At 39.8% G+C, this 18,797-nt stretch overlaps 1 protein-coding gene across 2 annotated transcripts in view; it reads left to right on the top strand.

Annotated features, from left to right (window-relative positions):
- Positions 1 to 13,656: 13,656 nt before the first annotated feature.
- The window catches only part of LOC141050066 (uncharacterized), a 145,245-nt gene continuing 140,104 nt past the window's right edge, over positions 13,657 to 18,797 (top strand). For both annotated transcript variants that reach the window (XM_073547001.1, XM_073546932.1), the window contains exons 1-3: positions 13,657 to 13,749; positions 13,912 to 14,042; positions 17,780 to 17,865. In XM_073547001.1, the coding sequence (XP_073403102.1) occupies positions 17,811 to 17,865 (55 nt within the window). In that variant the 5' untranslated portion in view covers positions 13,657 to 13,749; positions 13,912 to 14,042; positions 17,780 to 17,810. The remainder of the gene's footprint in view (positions 13,750 to 13,911; positions 14,043 to 17,779; positions 17,866 to 18,797) is intronic.

Genomic DNA, 18,797 nt, shown 5'->3' with positions numbered 1-18,797 from the left:
ATCTGTGAAGTGCACCGGGCGCCAGTGGCGAATTTGCCAATCCAGGTGTTCTGTGACAAATGCCAAGCATTCTTCACGGTGTTGGGCTGTGGGCACAACCCCCATCTGTGGACGTCGGGCACTCAGACCATCCTAATGGAGTCGGTTTATAACCGTTTGCGCAGACACATGCACATTTGTGGCCTGCTGGAGGTGATTTTGCAGGGCTCTGGCAGTGCTCCTCCTGTTCCTCCTTGCACAAAGGCTGAGATAGCTGTCCTGCTGCTGGGTTGCTGCCCTCCTAAGACTCCTTCAATGTCTCCTGGTGTACTGGCCTGTCTCCTGGTAGCGCCTCCAGCCTCTGGACACTATGCTGACAGACACAGCAAACCTTGCCGCAGCTTGCATTAATGTGCCATCCTGGATGAGCTGCACTACCTGAGCCACTTGTGTGGGTTGTAGAGTCCGTCTCATGCTACACGAGTGTGAAAGCACAACCAACATTCAAAAGTGACCAAAACATCAGCAAGAAAGCATTGGTACTGAGATGTGGTCTGTGGTCCCTACCTACAGAATCACTCCTTTATTGAGTGTGTCTTGATAATTGCCAATAATTTCCATCTGTTGTCTATTCCATTTGCACAACAGCATGTGAAATTGATTGTCAATCAGTGTTGCATCCTAAGTGGACAGTTTGATTTCACAGAAGTTTGATTTACTTGGAGTTATATTCTGTTGTTTAAGTGTTCCCTTTCTTTTTTTGAGCAGTGTATAAGTAGCTGCCATTAGGTATAGTATGTATTAATATAATGTTCCTTTGAAAGGAAATGTTAGCTTAGAATTAATAATCCCACTATTTTTGCTGCATCTTTTATAATCAAATGCATTTTTTTTCAAATCCTTGTTACAAACCCTTTGTTTTGCATATATGGTTTATTTCATTTCTATACATACTGTGTACATAGTGTGAAGTTTGAGGTGCAGTATAGACTCAGGATTAGAAAACGGTACCCAAGTCAGAATTATACAAAGCCAAAAATATGTAAATATTTTGCTTGGAGTTATGGCCAGCTTTGAGGGGGTTGGGGTTGGACCAAGTTGCATCCACATTTAAAAATACCTGTAGTGCAAATGAGCATTCATAGGTATAAACCTGTCAGCAATCAATCACCCAGTGAACGAGCAAAACACTCATTCATTGGGTGATTTGATATGTTGTAACAAAAATCATTGTTCTCGGCAGCACATCATCTGTTGTAGACATAAGATATTCTGCCAACAACATGATACTGTATAGAGACAGAATGATTTAAGTTTCTGTGTGACGGTGAAATAGGTTATTTTGGGCCCAACCTTTTCTTTTTGTGTAGAATCGGCCCTTCTTGGAATTTTCTTTCGATATTTTGTCGCATATGTATTTTATATATGAGGATGAACTAGAGCAGGACAACTATATCTTGCTAAAATGTCGTCTTGGAAATAGATGGAGTCGAAGAAGAAAATACTTGGCTTTTAGTATGCCTAGCATGAAGGGTATGGGTTGTGTACAATGCACAGTTAGAGTGAGTTGGCTTTTGTTGAAATCTGACCATTGTGACGTCGCTTATTTCTGTATTGCAGGAAATTGCCATGCACCCTCATCTGTTCCCTAGCTCAGATTATTTTATCTTTTAGTAAATGGCCAACCATGCAGCTTTAAAAAAAAAAAAAAAGAGACAGAGTTAAGCCGATAAGAGATGAAGTGGTATTTGTGCTAACCAAGTACCACTTCTACTTTATTCTAACAGTTAAGACCAGCAGATACTGGTGGCATATTCTAGCCATATACTACCAATTTGAAGCAAGCTACTTAATCGCCAAGTTTGACCAACAGTCTAATGTGTAATGGGAGCCTCCCGACTCTTCCCAGACAGATGATGTTGGGGTAGATGAGGGTCTGGCAGTTTGAATTGTAATGCACAACCTCTTTGTTCTTCTGAAGAAAAGCCGCTGCCAGCACTGTCTGGCAGGGTCCTTCTCCTATCTCCTTTTTGAAAACACATGAATGCTAAGCACATTGCTCATGGTAATGAGGAGAAACAGGAGAGATTACGGATGACCATGTGAGGGAGGTCTTAAAAGTCCCAAAATACCATATTGATTTGCTATTGAAGCTTTCAAAAGTAAAAATAAACATTATTTGCATTGTATATTGTCTTTCACATTGTGTTTCCATTTCTGATGCTTTCATGACTCATACTTTATGTTCTTTTTGATTGCTACTTCTAAAACTAATCTATAAATTGTAAAACCTGTAAATTGTAATAAATTTTATTATTGTCCTCAGACTTTTTGTTGGTTTTTAAAGCAAAAATGAGACAGATTTTCCTGCAGTTATTCAGAAGAGGCTAAGGCTACTTTCACACTTGCGTTTTTTTGCTGCGCGTTTCTTGCGCACACAAACGCATGAAAAAAACGCATCATGCGTTTGTGTGTGTTTTTTTGCGGGTTTTGGTGCATTTTTGTTAAATAAACCGCATGCTTTTTTTGCGCACACGTGCGCAGGTATGCGCACCCATAGACTTTAATGGGTGTTTTGCTGTAAAAAAAAAAAAACCGCATTGCTTGCGCATGCGTTTTTGGGGGGCAAGTCTGACGCACAAAAAATGCAACAGGATGCATTTTGTGCGCCCGAGCGCACACTGCAAAAAACGCATGCGCATACAAACGCGTACGTGCGCATATGTATGCGCACATATGCGCACCCATGTTAAAGTATAGGGGAAAAAACGCATGTGGTTTTTTGCGCTAAAAAGCAGCGCAAAAAAACGCAAGTGTGAAACCAGCCTAACAGAGAATAAACTAGAACTGTGTGACATAAAAGGGAACATGTCATGTAGAAAAACGCTAACTATTAACCTGCCGATATGGAATTAATCTGCAGATTTATAGCGTTCTGAAGGTGACCGGCCGCAGTGCTGAGAGCCCTGCTGCTTGGAGGAAATGAACTTTATTACTCCTGACAGGCTCAGGCTTTCAGTCATAGAGGTGCGACTGCGCGGCTTCAGTCACGGCTCAGTACGTAGCGTTTTTTCACATGATACAATACTGCACTAGGGTACATGAAAATGGTTCCCCCAAACTTTAATACCAACACATTTTCATCTCCTTCTGTCTTCAATTCTGTAAAGTTAAAATCCTCCAAAGAGCTACAGCCTCTTCTTCCACGACTTTCACTTAGTCTTTTATGTGTATAAAAGCAGTAAATTAAAAGAGATGTGGCAAAATAAATATTTAAAAATGGACTGTGTGATGCTATGCTGGATCCACCTACATGATACTACTGTGTTCTTACGGCTACGAGGTGGCTTTCGTCACACAAAATCAAGTGTTAAAAAATTGCATGACCCAAATATTTGTCCTATTTATCTGTGACTTGCAGTGAAGCAACTATTTGAAACTATTGTACATCTGAAAAGTAGGTATGATCGGGAACTGGGTGCCAGGGTGTGCCATAACACCGATCTACATGTCTCAGGGCATTTTGACATCTTTATACTTTGGAAGAGATAAGGTGCAGATTATGCACCACTTTGTCAAGAATTTTGTAATCTTTGTTGGTTCTGACAAGAGACAATAGTTTTAGCGGTTTCCAAATAGCTGTATGGGGAACCCGGATACCTGGAGCGCTCCTGATAATCAGCACTTTGGCACCACAGCTGCATGTGTCGCGGCTGTGTGACAGTCACAACACGCATGGAGAGCCTGTTTCTTGGGCTCTCTATGCATGTGTTGTGACTCACACAGCCGCGACATGTGCAGCTCTGGCGCCGAACGGCTGATTATCAGGAGCGCTCCAGGTATCCGGGTTCCCCATACAGCTATTTGGAAACCGCTAAAACTATTCGGATAAGCTCTTATCCGAAGCTATGCGCTCATCCCTAGTTCTGACATCAGGAGGTGTATATATGACCTGCTGCCTGCCATCATCTTTCAGATCCCACTACATATATAAAAACCATTCACATTGCTTGTTCATATGGGTTTAGAGAGTTTTTTACTATAATTTCTGTGGGGATGGTTGTCATCAGCAATATTTATCTCTATAGCTTAAATGTTTTAGATGCTTTATGAAATATCCTTTCTCTGTTGTTCAATCCATTCTAATCTTAATTGAATTGTAAATGTGAAGCCAGAGCGATACTATCGAATGAAATGTAGTAATGTAGCCGCACCGCTTGTAGTACCCAGTTGCTGACAACAGATGGCACAGGTTTTCCAGACAGCACCCTGCACATCCTTCAGCTACTGCTTTGTTTGTTCTCTGCCTGCAGATGTCATGCCGCAAATATCCCATAATGATTTTTGTGCAGTAAAGTTAATTAATTGGGCACTAAAACTTGGCAAAATCATGCCCTAGACTGTGCAAACTCCAGATTAAAAAAAGACATGCTTATCTATTATAGTTATTCTTTCTAATTGTCTGTAAATGCTTCAGTGTGTTAAAATTGGACATCATTTTCCCAATTAAAAATAAAGATTTAGTACATTTCAACCAAGCTCTTGTTTCACTTCACACTGCATCGGTAACGTGTAAGACGCCTTGCAGAATGCAAATAACAGCGATAAGTCCAATTAGTGAATAATGTAAATGGTGATAAAAGCTGGAACGCCAGTGTATAAATATATAATAATGTTCCAAGTTTCATTTACTCGCATTCAGACATTGTGTTAATAGCTCATGAACCAGACTAATTCTCTCGAAGCCATTGTGTATTTGAGCTTGGGGCTGTAATGCATTATAGCAGATAACTCCATAGCATCTTACGAGTAATTAGTGCTGCTTCCACATTTACTAATTAATTCTGCTGCCAATTGAAGTTGGCACTTACTGGAGCAGCTAAAACAACGGCTGACATGGTGTCTAGAGGTAAATATAGGAAGTTGTTTTCCCAGACCATTAGAGACATTTTTTTTTCCTTTGGTTCTGACTTAGTCACGGTTAAGTTTAGTAGAAGTTACATGCATGAAATGACTTTTTTTGTGGCTATTTGGAAGAGATAACAGAGCTGCATTCACTGACAAAGTGGAGATCGAGCAAAGTGCTATGCTACTAATGCAAAAATGAATTGGGAAATCTGACATTTCATGTATTTACGATGCTTGCTTATATACAACCCCTGGCAAAAATTATGGAATCAACGGCCCTGGAGGATGTTCATTCAGTTGTTTAATTTTGTAGAAAGGAAGCAGATCACAGACATGGCACAAAGCTAAAGTAATTTCAAATGGCAACTTTCTGGCTTTAAGAAACACTAAAAGAAATCAAGACCATAAAATGTGGTAGTCAGTAATGGTTACTTTTTTAACCAAGCATAGGGGAAAAAATATGGAATCACTCAATTCTGAGGAAAAAATTATGGAATCATGAAAACAAACCAAAAAACACTCCCAACACATCACAGCTTGCAGTCTCTGAGGCTTGGACTTAATGAATGTCAAACAGTACTCTTCATCAATCTGGCTCCAACTTTCTCTGATTGCTGTTGCCAGATCAGCTTTGCAGGTTGGAGCCTTGTCATGGACAATTTTCTTCACCTTCCACCAAAGATTTTTAATTGGATTGAGATCTGGACTATTTGCATGCCATGACTTTGACCTTATGTGTCTTTTTTCAAGGAATGTTTTCACAGTTTTTGCTCTGTGGCAGGATGCATTATCATCTTGAAAAATGATTTCATCATTCCCAAACATCCTTTCAACTGATGGGATAAGAAAAGTGTCCAAAATATGAGCATAAACTTGTGCATTTCTTGAAGATGTAATGACAGCCATCTCCCCAGTGCCTTTACCTGACATGCAGCCCCATATCATCAATGACTGTGGAAATTTGCATTTTTTCTTCAGGCAGTCATCTTTATAAATCTCATTGGAACAGCACCCAACAAAAGTTCTAGCATCATCACCTTGCCCAATGCAAGTTCGTGATTCATCACTGAATATGACTTTCATCCAGTCATCCACAGTCCACGATTGCTTTTCCTTAGCCCATTGTAACCTTGTTTTTTTCTGTTTAGGTGTTAATGATGGCTTTTGTTTAACTTTTCTGTATGTAAATCCCATTTCCTTTAGGCGGTTTCTTACAGTTCGGTCACAGACGTTGACTCCAGTTTCCTCCCATTCGTTCCTCATTTGTTTTGTTGTACATTTCCTGTTTTGGAGACATTGTTTTAAGTTTCCGGTCTTGACGTTTTGATGTCTTCCATGGTCTACCAGCATGTTTGCCTTTAACAACCTTCCCATGTTGTTTGTATTTGGTCCAGATTTTAGACACAGCTGACTGTGAACAACCAACATCTTTTGCAACATTGCATGATGATTTGCCCTCTTTTAAGAGTTTGATAATCCTCTCCTTTGTTTCAATTCACATCTCTCCTATTGGAGCCATGATTCATGTCAGTCCACTTGGTGCAACAGCTCTCCAAGGTGTGATCACTCCTTTTTAGATGCAGACTAGCGAGCAGATCTAATTTAATGCAGGTGTTAGTTTTGGGAATGAAAATTTACAGGGTGATCCCATAATTTTTTCCTCAGAATTGAGTGATTCCATAATTTTTCCCCTATGCTTGGTTTAAAAAGTAACCATTACTGACTACCACATTTTTTGGTCTTGATTTCTTTTAGTGTTTCTTAAAGCCAGAAAGTTGCCATTTCAAATGACTTTAGTTTTGTGCCGTGTCTGTGATCTGCTTTTTTTCTACAAAATTAAACAACTGAATGAACATCGTGCAAGGCCGGTGATTCCATAATTTCTGCCAGGGGTTGTAGCATCATCATATTCTGCAGCAATTTGCGATCTTCAAGGTATTTATACAGTGCCTTCCGAAAGTATTCGGCCCTCTGGAACTTTTCAACCTTTTCCCACATAACAGGCTTCAAACATAAAGATACCAAATGTACATTTTTGGTGAAGAATCAACAAGTGGAACACAATTGTGAAGTTGAATGAAATGTATTGGTTATTTTACATTTTTGTGGAAATGCAAAAACTGAAAAGTGGCGCATGCAATATTATTTGGCCCCTATAACTTAATACTTTCGCAAGGCACTGTATGTTCTCCCTGTGTTTGCATAGGTTTCCTCCACATACTACGATTTCCTCTGACACTCCAAAGACATACTGATAGGTAATTTAGATTGTGAGCCCCAATGGAGACAGTGATGATCGATGATTTCTGTAAAGATCTACAGAATATGATGGTGCTAAATAAGGAAGCATTTTTCTTAGACCAACACCCTGTTTGTGGACATACAAAGTAAGCAACAAACATCTGATAAGTGAAAGGTCTATCTTTAAAACCTACACTTATTGGGTGAATATGGGTCTCTTGAAAAGGAGCTAAGGTCAAGGAGCCCAGTCAAAGAATTTCAAAATTATGCAAAGAGATGAGTTTGGAGTACATCTTTTCATTTACTGAAGTCCCTACTAGCCATCTCACTTGGACATTCTGTGGCTATGCCATAAATATCGAAGATAGAAATACTTAGATTATAGTTTTATAGGTAACCCATTTGAATTATTTCCAATTATTTTGTCTTAGCATTGAAGCAACACAGTAGAGATGCATAGCTTCAGGAATGGACACTAAAAGAAAATGACTGTGAAGGACATGTCAGTGGCTCTCCATTTATGAAATGTGAACATACACATGTTTACATTACAGTTCTACACAAAGACATACAAATACACATGTATACATTACACATGCATATACACACTGTGCACACACAGACATTATGCAGGTAAAATACATACATACTCATTATGCACAAATTTACAGTCATGGCCAAAAGTGTTGGCACTCTCGAAATTGTTCCATAAAATGAATACTTTCTCATTACACATGTTTTGTTATACACATGTTTATTTCCATTGTGTGTATTGGAACATCACAAAAAAAACAGAAAAAAGGCAAACTGGACATAATTTCACACAAAACCTCATAAATGGGCGAGACAAAATTGTTGGCACTTTTCCAAAGTTGTGGGTAAACAACTTTGTTTCAAGCATGTGATAATCGTTCAAACTCACCTGTGGCAAGCAACAAGTGTGGGCAATTTGAAAATCACACCTGAAACCAGATAAAAATGGAAAAATTTGACTAAATTTTTTAATTCTGCGTGTGCCACACTAAGCATGGAGAACAAAAAGAGAAGAGAACTGTCTGAAGACGTGACAACCAAAATTGTTGAAAAATATCAACACTTTCAAGGTTACAAATTCATCTCCAGAGATTTTCATGTTCTTTTGTCCACGTTGTGCAACATAAGAAGTTTACAACCCATGGCACTGTAGCTAATTTCCCTGGACAAGGACAGCAGAGAAAAATTGCTGAAAGATAGCAACGCAAAAGAGTCCACATGGTGGATAACCAACCCCAATCAAGTTCAAAAGAAATTCAAGATGTCCTGCAGGCTCAGTGTGCATCTGTGTCAGAATGAACTGTCCATCGACATTTGAATTAAATTAAACGCTATGGCAGGAGACCCGGGAGGACTCCACTGCTGACACAGACATAAAAAAAGCTAGACTAGTCTGCCAAAATGTATGCAAGTAAGCCAATTTCCTTCTGGCAAAGCGTCTTGTGAACAGATGAGACCAAGAAAACAGAATGAGGCCTACAAAGAAAAGAATACAGTACCTACAGGCAAATATGGTGGAGATTCAAAGATGTTTTGGGGTTGTTTTGCTAGCACTGGGAGCCTTAACTGTGTGCAATGCATCATGAAATCTGTATATTACCAAAGGATTTGGGGTCGCAATGTAGTTCCCAGTGTCAGAAAGCTGAATTTGTGTCCTAGGTCATGAGGCTTCCTGCAGGACAATGGCCCCAAACATACTTCAAGAAGCACCCATGAATGATTGGAAACAAAGCGCTGGAGAGTTTTGAAGCAATGAGTCCGGATCTAAATCACATTGTACACCTCTGGAGAGATCTTAAAGTAACTGTTGGGAGCAAGCGCCCTTCAAATACGAGAGACCTGGAGCAGTTTGCAAAAGAAGATTGGTCCAAAATTCCAGTTGAGAGGTGTAAGAAGCTTGTTCCTGGTTATAGGAAGTGATTGATTGCAGTTATTTACTCTAAAGGGTGTGGACCCAAAATTAAGTTGTGGGTGCCAATAATTTTGTCTGGCCTATTTTTAGGGTTTGTATGAAATTATGTCCAATTTCACTTTTTTGTCTGTTTTTCGTAGTGTTCGAATACCCACAAAGGATATAAATGTGTATTAGGCCGGTTTCACACTAGCGCATTTTCAACGCGCGCACGGCCGGGGGTAGCTCCGCCCCCGATCCGGCTCTCTGCCCGGCGTGCCCGCCCCTTCCTTGTAGCGCCGCCTCCTAGCGGACAGCGGCGCCTGCGATCGGCGCACCCTATCTTTAGCATAGGGTGCACCGATCGTGCGCAGGTCGTGCGCTAGTTGCGCTTTGACCTGCGCTGCGCACTTTTGACGGTGCGCCGTGCGCGCCAAAATCGAACTTTTCGGATTTTGGCGCACACGGCGCACCGTCATAAGTGCGCAGCGCAGGTCAAAGCGCAACTAGCGCACGGCCTGCGCACGATCGGCGCACCCTATGCTAAAGATAGGGTGCGCCGATCGCAGGCGCCGCTGTCCGCTAGGAGGCGGCGCTACAAGGAAGGGGCGGGCACGCCGGGCAGAGAGCCGGATCGGGGGCGGAGCTACCCCCGGCCGTGCGCGCGTTGAAAATGCGCTAGTGTGAAACCGGCCTAAGCAAACATGCGTAATTGCAATAATTATCTGGGAGCAATACTTCATTTTTAGTGGTGATCGAATGTCTCCACACAGCAATTTTGGCGGACTTTAGAAACCCAATCACGGTGCAAGGATTGTTTGCCAGGCCATGAAATGCAGCAGCCATCTTTGTTGTGGTCGTTCAGTGATTGGCTGGCCGCACAGCATCATCAGGGGCATAAGGGACCGGACGCCGCCCTGCTCGGTGCATTCAGCTCCAGATTGTGAGAGTGTAGGGAGAGAGGCTGCCTTGATAGGGTCAGAATTGGGGATATATTAGTGTAGGGTCTAACATCCTAAATACATCCAGCTAAACCAACAGTCCTTCTAAGGACTATTTCCAAAGTACATAGGTTCCAGTGTTAGGCAGGCAGGGTATTGTACGTTGCTGTATACACATCAGTGCAAGGCCTGCAGGCAGTGTATGTGTGTAGCGCATTGCATACATCAAGAGGGTCCATTCTCTTCCTGTGTTCTGGTGCTGCTGCTACTTGTAGGATATATTAGCCATATATAGCTAGCCCCAGGTGCAATTGGAATACAGGCCACACATTTATTGTAGTGGTATCTCCATGGCAGCTCATATCTGTGTGTGCTCAATCTTTTGCCACTTTGCGGCGCTTTTCTTTCTTTTTCCTGGGTGAAACTACTTATATACAGCACTAGTTAGGCCAAAAATGGCACCTAAAAAAAACACATATTTGTCATTATTATTATTATTATTATTTATTGTTATAGCGCCATTTATTCCATGGCGCTTTACATGTGAGGAGCGGTATACATAAAAACAAGTACAATAATCTTAAACAATACAAGTCATAACTGGTACAGGAGGAGAGAGGACCCTGCCCGCGAGGGCTCACAATCTTCAAGGGATGGGTGATAATACAGTAGGCGAGGGTAGGCATAATAGTATCTCCATGGCAGCTCATATCTGTGCGTGCTCAAACTTTTGCCAGTTTAAGGCCCTTTTCTTTATTTTTCCGGGGTGAAACTGTACTTCTATACAGCACTAGTTAGGCAAAAAAAAATGCACATATTTGTCGTAGTGGTATCTCCATGGCAGCTCATATATGTGTGTGCTCAAACATTTTCCAGTTTACGGCGCTTTTCTTTCTTTTTCCTGAGTGAAACTGTACATATATACAGCATGTTCATTCTTTTAAAAAACAGGCCACATTTTAGAGTGGGGTTATATCTCTGACACCCCTCATACATCCGTGTGCCAAAAATTGAGGCATTTTTATGCCTAAATTCCCTTTTTGGGCCAGTCTGTCACTCTCATTATATCCAGCAGTCTTTCGCATCAACCAAAAAAACATATTTGACAGTGTGGTATATCTGTGACATGCCTCATACGTCCGTGTGATAAAAATTTGGGGATTTTAGGACCGTACTCCAGTGATTTCCTGTCTGGTACTCAAGTTATATACAGCGCTATGTTACATTATTTTACAAAAACAGGCCAGATTTTAGAGTGGGATCTATCTCTGACACATTTCATACATCCGTGTGCCAAAAATTGAGGCATTTTAGGCCTAAATTCCCTTTTTGGGGCCAGTCTGTCACTCTCGTTATATGCAGCACTCTTTTGCATCCACCAAGAAACAAAAAAACATGTTTGACAGTGTGGTATATCTGTGACACGCCTCATACGTCTGTGTGATAAAAATTTGGGGATTTCCCCCAGTGATTTCCTGTCTGGTACTCAAGTTATATACAGTGCCTTGCGAAAGTATTCGGCTCCCTGGAACTTTTCAACCTTTTCCCACATATCATGCTTCAAACATAAAGATACCAAATGTAACTTTTTGGTGAACAATCAACAACCTGTGGAACACAATTGTAAAGTTGAACGAAATTTACTGGTTATTCTAAATTTTTGTGGAAATTCAAAAACTGAAAAGTGGGGGTTGCAATAATATTTGGCCCCTTTACTTTCAGTGCAGCAAACTCACTCCAGAAGTTCATTGTGGATCTCTGAATGATCCAATGTTGTCCTAAATGACTAATGATGATAAATATAATCCACCTGTGTGTAATCAAGTCTCCGTATAAATGCACCTGCTCTGTGATAGTCTCAGGGTTCTGTTGGAAGCACAGAGAGCATCATGAAGATCAAGGAACACAACAGGCAGGTCCGTGATACCATGCTTAACACCGTCTCGTGCCTCCTTTGAGCCGTCCACCTGGTTCCAGCAGACTGCCCCTGACACTCCCTGTATAGGGGGTGGTCCTCACTGGGTCAGCTCGCCAGACACGGGCTAATTTTCCCAGAAGTACCATGATGGCAGACACCGGGGTCTTCAGCAGACCCCTGGCTGTCATGCCATTGCCAACCCATCGGCGTCCTGCAATTACATCGCAGATCCATTGATGGGTTAGAATGGTGCCTGCTGGCACTTTAAATGCAGCTGTCACAGATAGCATCATTTAGCGGGTTAACGGCCACAGGTGGATCTCCACCTGTGGCCGTTAACCTGCCAAATGACGCTATCAATCTGTTAGGGGCAGATGATGGCTGATTATCACAGCCATCATAAAAAGAAGTTATCACTGTCAACATTGGTATCCAGAGATAGCAATAGCATCCTAGACCCTGAGGTCAAGCATTCCCAAAGGAATTCTAGAGGAGAAATTCTAAAATACTAGTATAATAGATGGCACATTGTAGGACACATATACAGCACAATTCTGATAAACATTGTAACAAAAGTATTGAATTTCTAATTTGGTTGGCTACTAATGGGACTTGACATACATGAAGTTCTGGAACTTCATACAAGTAAGTTTCAATTGGGACAATGGGTACCTTGCACTAGTGATTGGTGAAGGATACGGAGTAGGGCTTCCACAAGTCCAACATTTATCATCCATACCCTGGATTCTCAACCTGTGGTATAAGTATCCAGGGAGGTACACATCATGTTTCTTGATACACCTCAATGGCATCTTCACTTGTAACTGATTTCTGAGGTTCTCAGTAATCATATGCAGTAGTTTCACATGTGTTGAGCATTCAGCACTGTGAATATACTGATAGTCTTAGAACTCTGCTCATAATGAAGGCATCATGCACACACAACTTCAAGTCGTCTTCAGCTTAGGAGCATTTTCACATACTATAGATTACACTATTATTTTGTCCAGGCAGAAAAAATAGTAAAAAAAAGAATGTACACTGAGTGCATGTCACAGTGTCTATAACAGGTGTCAGAGAGTCAATGAATTGATTCTAAAATCTATGAATTTATAGCTAGAATAGCATTACAATACAGTATGTCAACATATTGGGGGAAATTTATCATTAGAGTCCTAGGAAAGACAATTTACAGTACATTTAAACACACTTCTCATTCTTCCGCTGGCATAGGTACGGCAATATTTTCACAAAAAAATTGTAAAAGTTATACGTTGGTTCAATTTTAGCTGCATCAATTTTGTGCTTCATTTTCTAATGGCATCCCAGAATTTATTCATTTGGTGTATGACAAATGTACTACTTTTATGAATTTTAAAATATTCCTGGTGCATTAGTTTGATAATTATACATGTGTAACTTTATATACACTTATATTCATGAGCGTGCATTAGCCACTGGATTTATCTACTATTTGAATCTATTTAAAAATGATTGGGTTTCATATCTGTGTTCTATAAAAGAACTGGAATACATGAAAATATTCCTTTAGGCTAAAGTCAACTCGTATACTACACATGTGTCTAGTAAATTTCCTTTAACTAGCTACCAGTGAAACATGATATGGCTAGGCTGATTAAAGGTAGGAGACCATGGTTCTTCTACTTTGGATTAAAGGTGTTAATCAGATTGTGAGCTTACATGACAAAAATAGCCTAAAAGAAAGGAGCAGTACAAAGCTGGACACCAGACGTCTCACAGGTCCCTCTCTTGATTACAGAACAATTTCCTATAACAGAAGAACTGGAATTGTTCTTCAGGTAGAATCCAGTTTACAGGTGAGCTGTCATTGTGAATTAGTTTTAATTTTTAGTCAAATATCTCATAATGTTTTTTTTTTTAAATTCTACAAATGGTATTTTTTTGTGTTCTAAATGCTTTATTAATATTAACCCTGCTTTATTTATTTTAATATTAACAATATAACACTTTTTTCTTAGTATTTCCCAACGACAGTTTCTGTACACATCTTGGATTCACCGGCAGAAGTCCACATTGGATGTAGAGAAGAGCGTTGATTTCCTGGTCCATTTAATGAGCAATTGAAGGGGGTGGATGAAATATTTTACAAGTGAGTCAATTAATGCATTCTCTGCCCCGGCATGGCTCTTGACCATTTGTGGTAAATGACGCCCAACGGTATGATACAGCTGTACATGAGGTTTGAGAGCTGTGTATTGTCCGTGCAATTGGGTTTGATTCGTGAATAATAGAAGGGGTTCGCAAGGATAGAAAATTTTTGAGAAGCTTCCGTATGATAAGTAGGTTGAGAACCATTGTTCACTATGTTAGTGATAGGGATTTGTTACATATGCCACAATACACACTGTATGTAACAATCATCATAGGCTCTAAAAAAAATAGACACTACTAAGATAATGGTGCTAAGACGTAAAATAAAGACTACGTCTAAAATAGATTTGCAATTGTTTAATTGTTTGTGACACTTCCATTTTCTTTATTTCTAACATACATACAATATATATATATATATGTATATATATATACACACATATATATATTATATATAATATATTATATATGCATATATATAACCTTATTAATCTTATGCTTTTATACCACTGAAGCTGTGCACAAGCTAGCCACAAGTTGCGCTAACAGTGCTAAGCATTAGTATGTTCCACTCTCCTCACAGGGAATGATTGTCCACAGCTTCTTGCTAAACTAATAAAATCAATAGAAATGGGATATATTCACTAAATGTTGAGAATTTCACAGGATCATAGAATTTTTTTTGTTGCTGTTTATATGCCTTTTACTTGTGCAAACCGTTATTCTATGATTTCAACCAGTGTGAGGTTGATGACATCTCTATAACCAAAGTTCTATATATATAATGGCTAGTAATTGAGTAAGTTATGATAGGCAATAAGAGCTTACTGCAACCACTTTTTGTAGATTGATGAATGTCATTGTAATTTTGCTCTTTTAAAAAAGCGGTATCTTTACTGCTTGTGTCTTGTTCTGTCCTAATCACTTAAATGCATTGACCATAAACAGGCACGGTGCTGCACCACCACTTCAACGAACTCATTAGGGTACATTGTCTTATACAGCATTCAGTGTGTTCCCAATCTGCAATACTCTTATAGTCCAGCTTAAAACCATTTTCAGCTTATTAAACCACAGACATTACCCTTGGAAAAACACATGTAAATCAATGCATAGCAGTGGGGGCAAGTTGACCTTGCAGATTGTCGGCCTACCGGCACTTCTTTGAGGAACATACTGTACATGTGCTATAAGTTTTTTATTTTTCTATAGAATTAATATTTCAATGTACAATACTTTAACCCCTTCGTGACATGGCCATTTTCCTTTTTTCATTTTAATTTTTTCCTTCCCCTTCTTCCAAGAGCCATAACTTGTTTACTTTTTTGTCAATATAGCCGTATGAGAGCTTGTTTTTTTGCTGGATGAGTTTGTATAACAACTTTCATTCTACAATATAGAGTACTGAAAAATGGGAAAAGAATTCCAAGTTCATTGAAATTGCTAAAAAAAAGTGCAATATCGCATTGTTTTTTTATTTAAATGGTGAAAAAAATGGTAATTTGCAAAAAAAAAAAAAAAAAAATGCAATTTTGCTTTTGTCGCCATTTTCCGAGATCCATTACGTTTACGCTTTTCAAGACATGGGGCTGTGTGAGGGGTTATGTTTTGTGCACTGAGCTGTCATTTTACTGGTGTCATATCAGGGTAGATATGATGTTTTGATTAATTCTTATTGCATTTTATTGCAATGTTGCGGCATACAAAAAAAAACCAAATTTTGTCGGTTTGATTTTTTTTTTCTCGTTATCAATCTGATTAATGTATTTTTTATTTTCAGACTTTTACAAATGCAGTTATATGAAATATGCGTATTTATGTTTTTATTGTTTTATTTTCAATGAGGCATAGGGGGTGATTTAAACTGTGTTTTTTTATTTTTTCATGTTTTTAAAAACTATTTATTTTTCTTTTTATTGTACTTAATAGTCCTCTTAGGGAACTTAAAGGTATGATCGTCTGATCTCTTGTGCTATACATAGCAGTGCATGAGTCCTGCTATGCATAGCTGATATCACGATATATGAATGCTAGCTACAGGTTGGCTTTCATAGGATAATCATAATGACAAGCATGGGGGTAATCAGCAAACCCCCAGCTGTCATGGCAGCCCATTGGTGCCCTGTGATCACGGACGCGACGATGGGAAAGTGGAATGACGCTCCCCCCCTTTCGGCATGTCGTAAATGCCGCTGTTAGACAGGTTAACAGTCGCAGGGGGTGGTCCACTCCACCTGCAGGCTGTTAGAGGCACATGATGACTGACTAAAACAGCTGTCATGTGCAAAGAAATATGTGGGTTTGGCATACGATCCTGCATCAAAGGTAGGGACACGACATATGATGTAAACTTACGTCATATATCGTGAGGGGGGTTATAGTTCGCCTTTAACAGTTTCATATTGTAACTAGTGGGCACACTATATACAGTATATAGGTTATAAAAATTGGTTTTATTATAGTTTTTCTTCTGTATGCGCAGTATAGCTTCTGGATTTTACAATGAGTTTGTAAGCTAAAACATTATCTTATTCAGTAACATTTAATCTCTTGATGGCCTGGATTAGTGGTCTTCAGCCTGTAGTTTCTGGACAATGATAAGTTGGAGAATATTGGCCTGCTGTAGATAATTCGAAAGGCTTCATACACATTAGATGATTGTAATCTGAACCCGACGACTTTAAAGGTACTGTCACACTTAGCGATGCACCAGCGATCCCGACCAGCGATATGACGCGGTCAGGATCGCTGGTTCATCGCTAAGTGGTCGCTAGTGAGCTGCCACACAGGCAGATCTCACCAGCGACATTGCTGGGGACGGGGGTCGCTACTTACCTGTCAGACACGGCGATCCTGATGTCCTCCCGCCCGCGTTCACGCATCGCTCATCTCCACAGCAGGAAGCTGACGATGAGAAACGGTCCAGGACGTTCTCGCGCGATCAGCGATAACCAGCGGGGGAGCAGTCGGAGGTAAGTATCACACTAAGCGATATCGCTAGCAATATCGCTATAACGTCACAAAAACCAGTGACGTTATAGCGATATTGCTAGCGATATCGCTTAGTGTGACAGGCCCTTAATGGGACGATGTTTCTGGCAGTGAATTTCTCTTCTCTTGTTTAAAACACTCAACCGAGCCGATGGCGCGTGTAGAAAGTAGGGATTAGACCGGTGTCTGTGGAGTTTAGCTGACAGCTATGTCAAGTGTATGGACAGTTTAAATGAATATTCACGTATTCAATAGATTGATATCAAGGCTACAGAAATGATAAATGGACGCTTACACAATATATTGCAAAATAGTCACTGTCAGAGGAAAGAAATGATGTTAAGTGACAGCAATAGATACAGCAGATAATACCAGTGCATATGTAATGTATATTGGCTGGATTTCACATTCACTGCAGATTAGAGATGGGTGGATTGACTTGTAGGACTTTTGATTAACCAGGATGGTGTGATGTCATCAAAAGCTACGCTAGGGATCCCGGGAGGTAAGAGATTAACAAGTCCTCTGTACAGTGGACCGGAGTCCACAAATCGTTTTCCTCATCTCTACTGCAGATCAATCCACATGCAGTATGCTGTTTTTCGACGGTCTGTAGGCTAGTAATGGGATGTTGGGTGTTTATGGAGAATGAAATAAAATCCAATGTCCCATGCAGATTATCAGTGTCTTGCTAATATTTTGTCACATTATTAACATTTTTACATTTGTATTTTTGTCATTCAGCAAGAAGTTTCAAAACACTCACAGAGAAAGAATGAGCAGAAAACGGAGAAAGCCCAAAAATCGAAACAATTCAGACAGTGATGAATGTAAGTCAGGCAATGGCATTATGTAAAAGCATTGCATCTACTGTTCACCTGAGCTGGTTTCCAGTTCATTAAAGACAGTTTGCAAATTTGAGTTTGCACTGTTTTTCATACAGGATATTTTAACATAATATGAGATTTATCTAGAAAAGTTTTTTTTAATTTTTTTACATTTTAAGTACCATTGAATTCATGCTGAATATAGTTTTTTATTAACTTTTTGAACATGCATATCTCAATCTCTGCTAACTCCTGTATGGGCTTTTGATTCAAATGGCCGATCTAAGTCAATGATCGACATCTTGGCATCCAACCTTATACAGGTAGTTATTAACCGTTGATCAAAAGAAGAAAAAATGTGGCACTCACTAAGTTGAAGCTGATTACTCAGTATCCTTTATTTCACCATTGGTGGCTTGGTCATAAAAAATGGACATGCAGGTCAAAGAGGCATGCATGGAGAGGAAAAAAGGACTACGACCGTTTCACATGTGATCGCTACAATGGGTCTAGGTTTTTCCGTAGTCCTTCTTTCCTCTTCATGCATGCCTCTTTGACCTGCACATCCATTTTCCATGTCCAAACCACCAATGGTGAAAAATGGATTCTGAAAAATCAGCTTCAACTTCTACATGTGATTTTTTCTTGCTGAGCACCACACACCATTTAACAAAAGCTGCTGTACCTCAAAAAATTTAATTTAAGGGGACATTCATTCATATTTGTGATATAGGATGTTATGGATCTGTGGAGAAATTCTCACTGATTGCCCAAATATTTTCTATCCCATTTCATCCCCCTATCCTACCAAAAACAATAAATGTTATTGTACTCAAAATGGTACCATCAAAACACATAACTCGACCCACAAACAAGCAATGTCTACATAGATTGAAACATTAAACAGCTCTTGAAACACAGAAAAAATGGAAACA

The sequence above is a fragment of the Dendrobates tinctorius genome, unplaced genomic scaffold (genome assembly GCF_039654945.1).
Source record: "Dendrobates tinctorius isolate UK_male_01 unplaced genomic scaffold, ASM3965494v1 ptg000003l, whole genome shotgun sequence".
Taxonomy (NCBI): domain Eukaryota; kingdom Metazoa; phylum Chordata; class Amphibia; order Anura; family Dendrobatidae; genus Dendrobates; species Dendrobates tinctorius.
The sequence above is the reverse complement of the archived record's forward strand: the minus strand, read 5'-3'. Positions and strand labels throughout refer to the sequence as shown.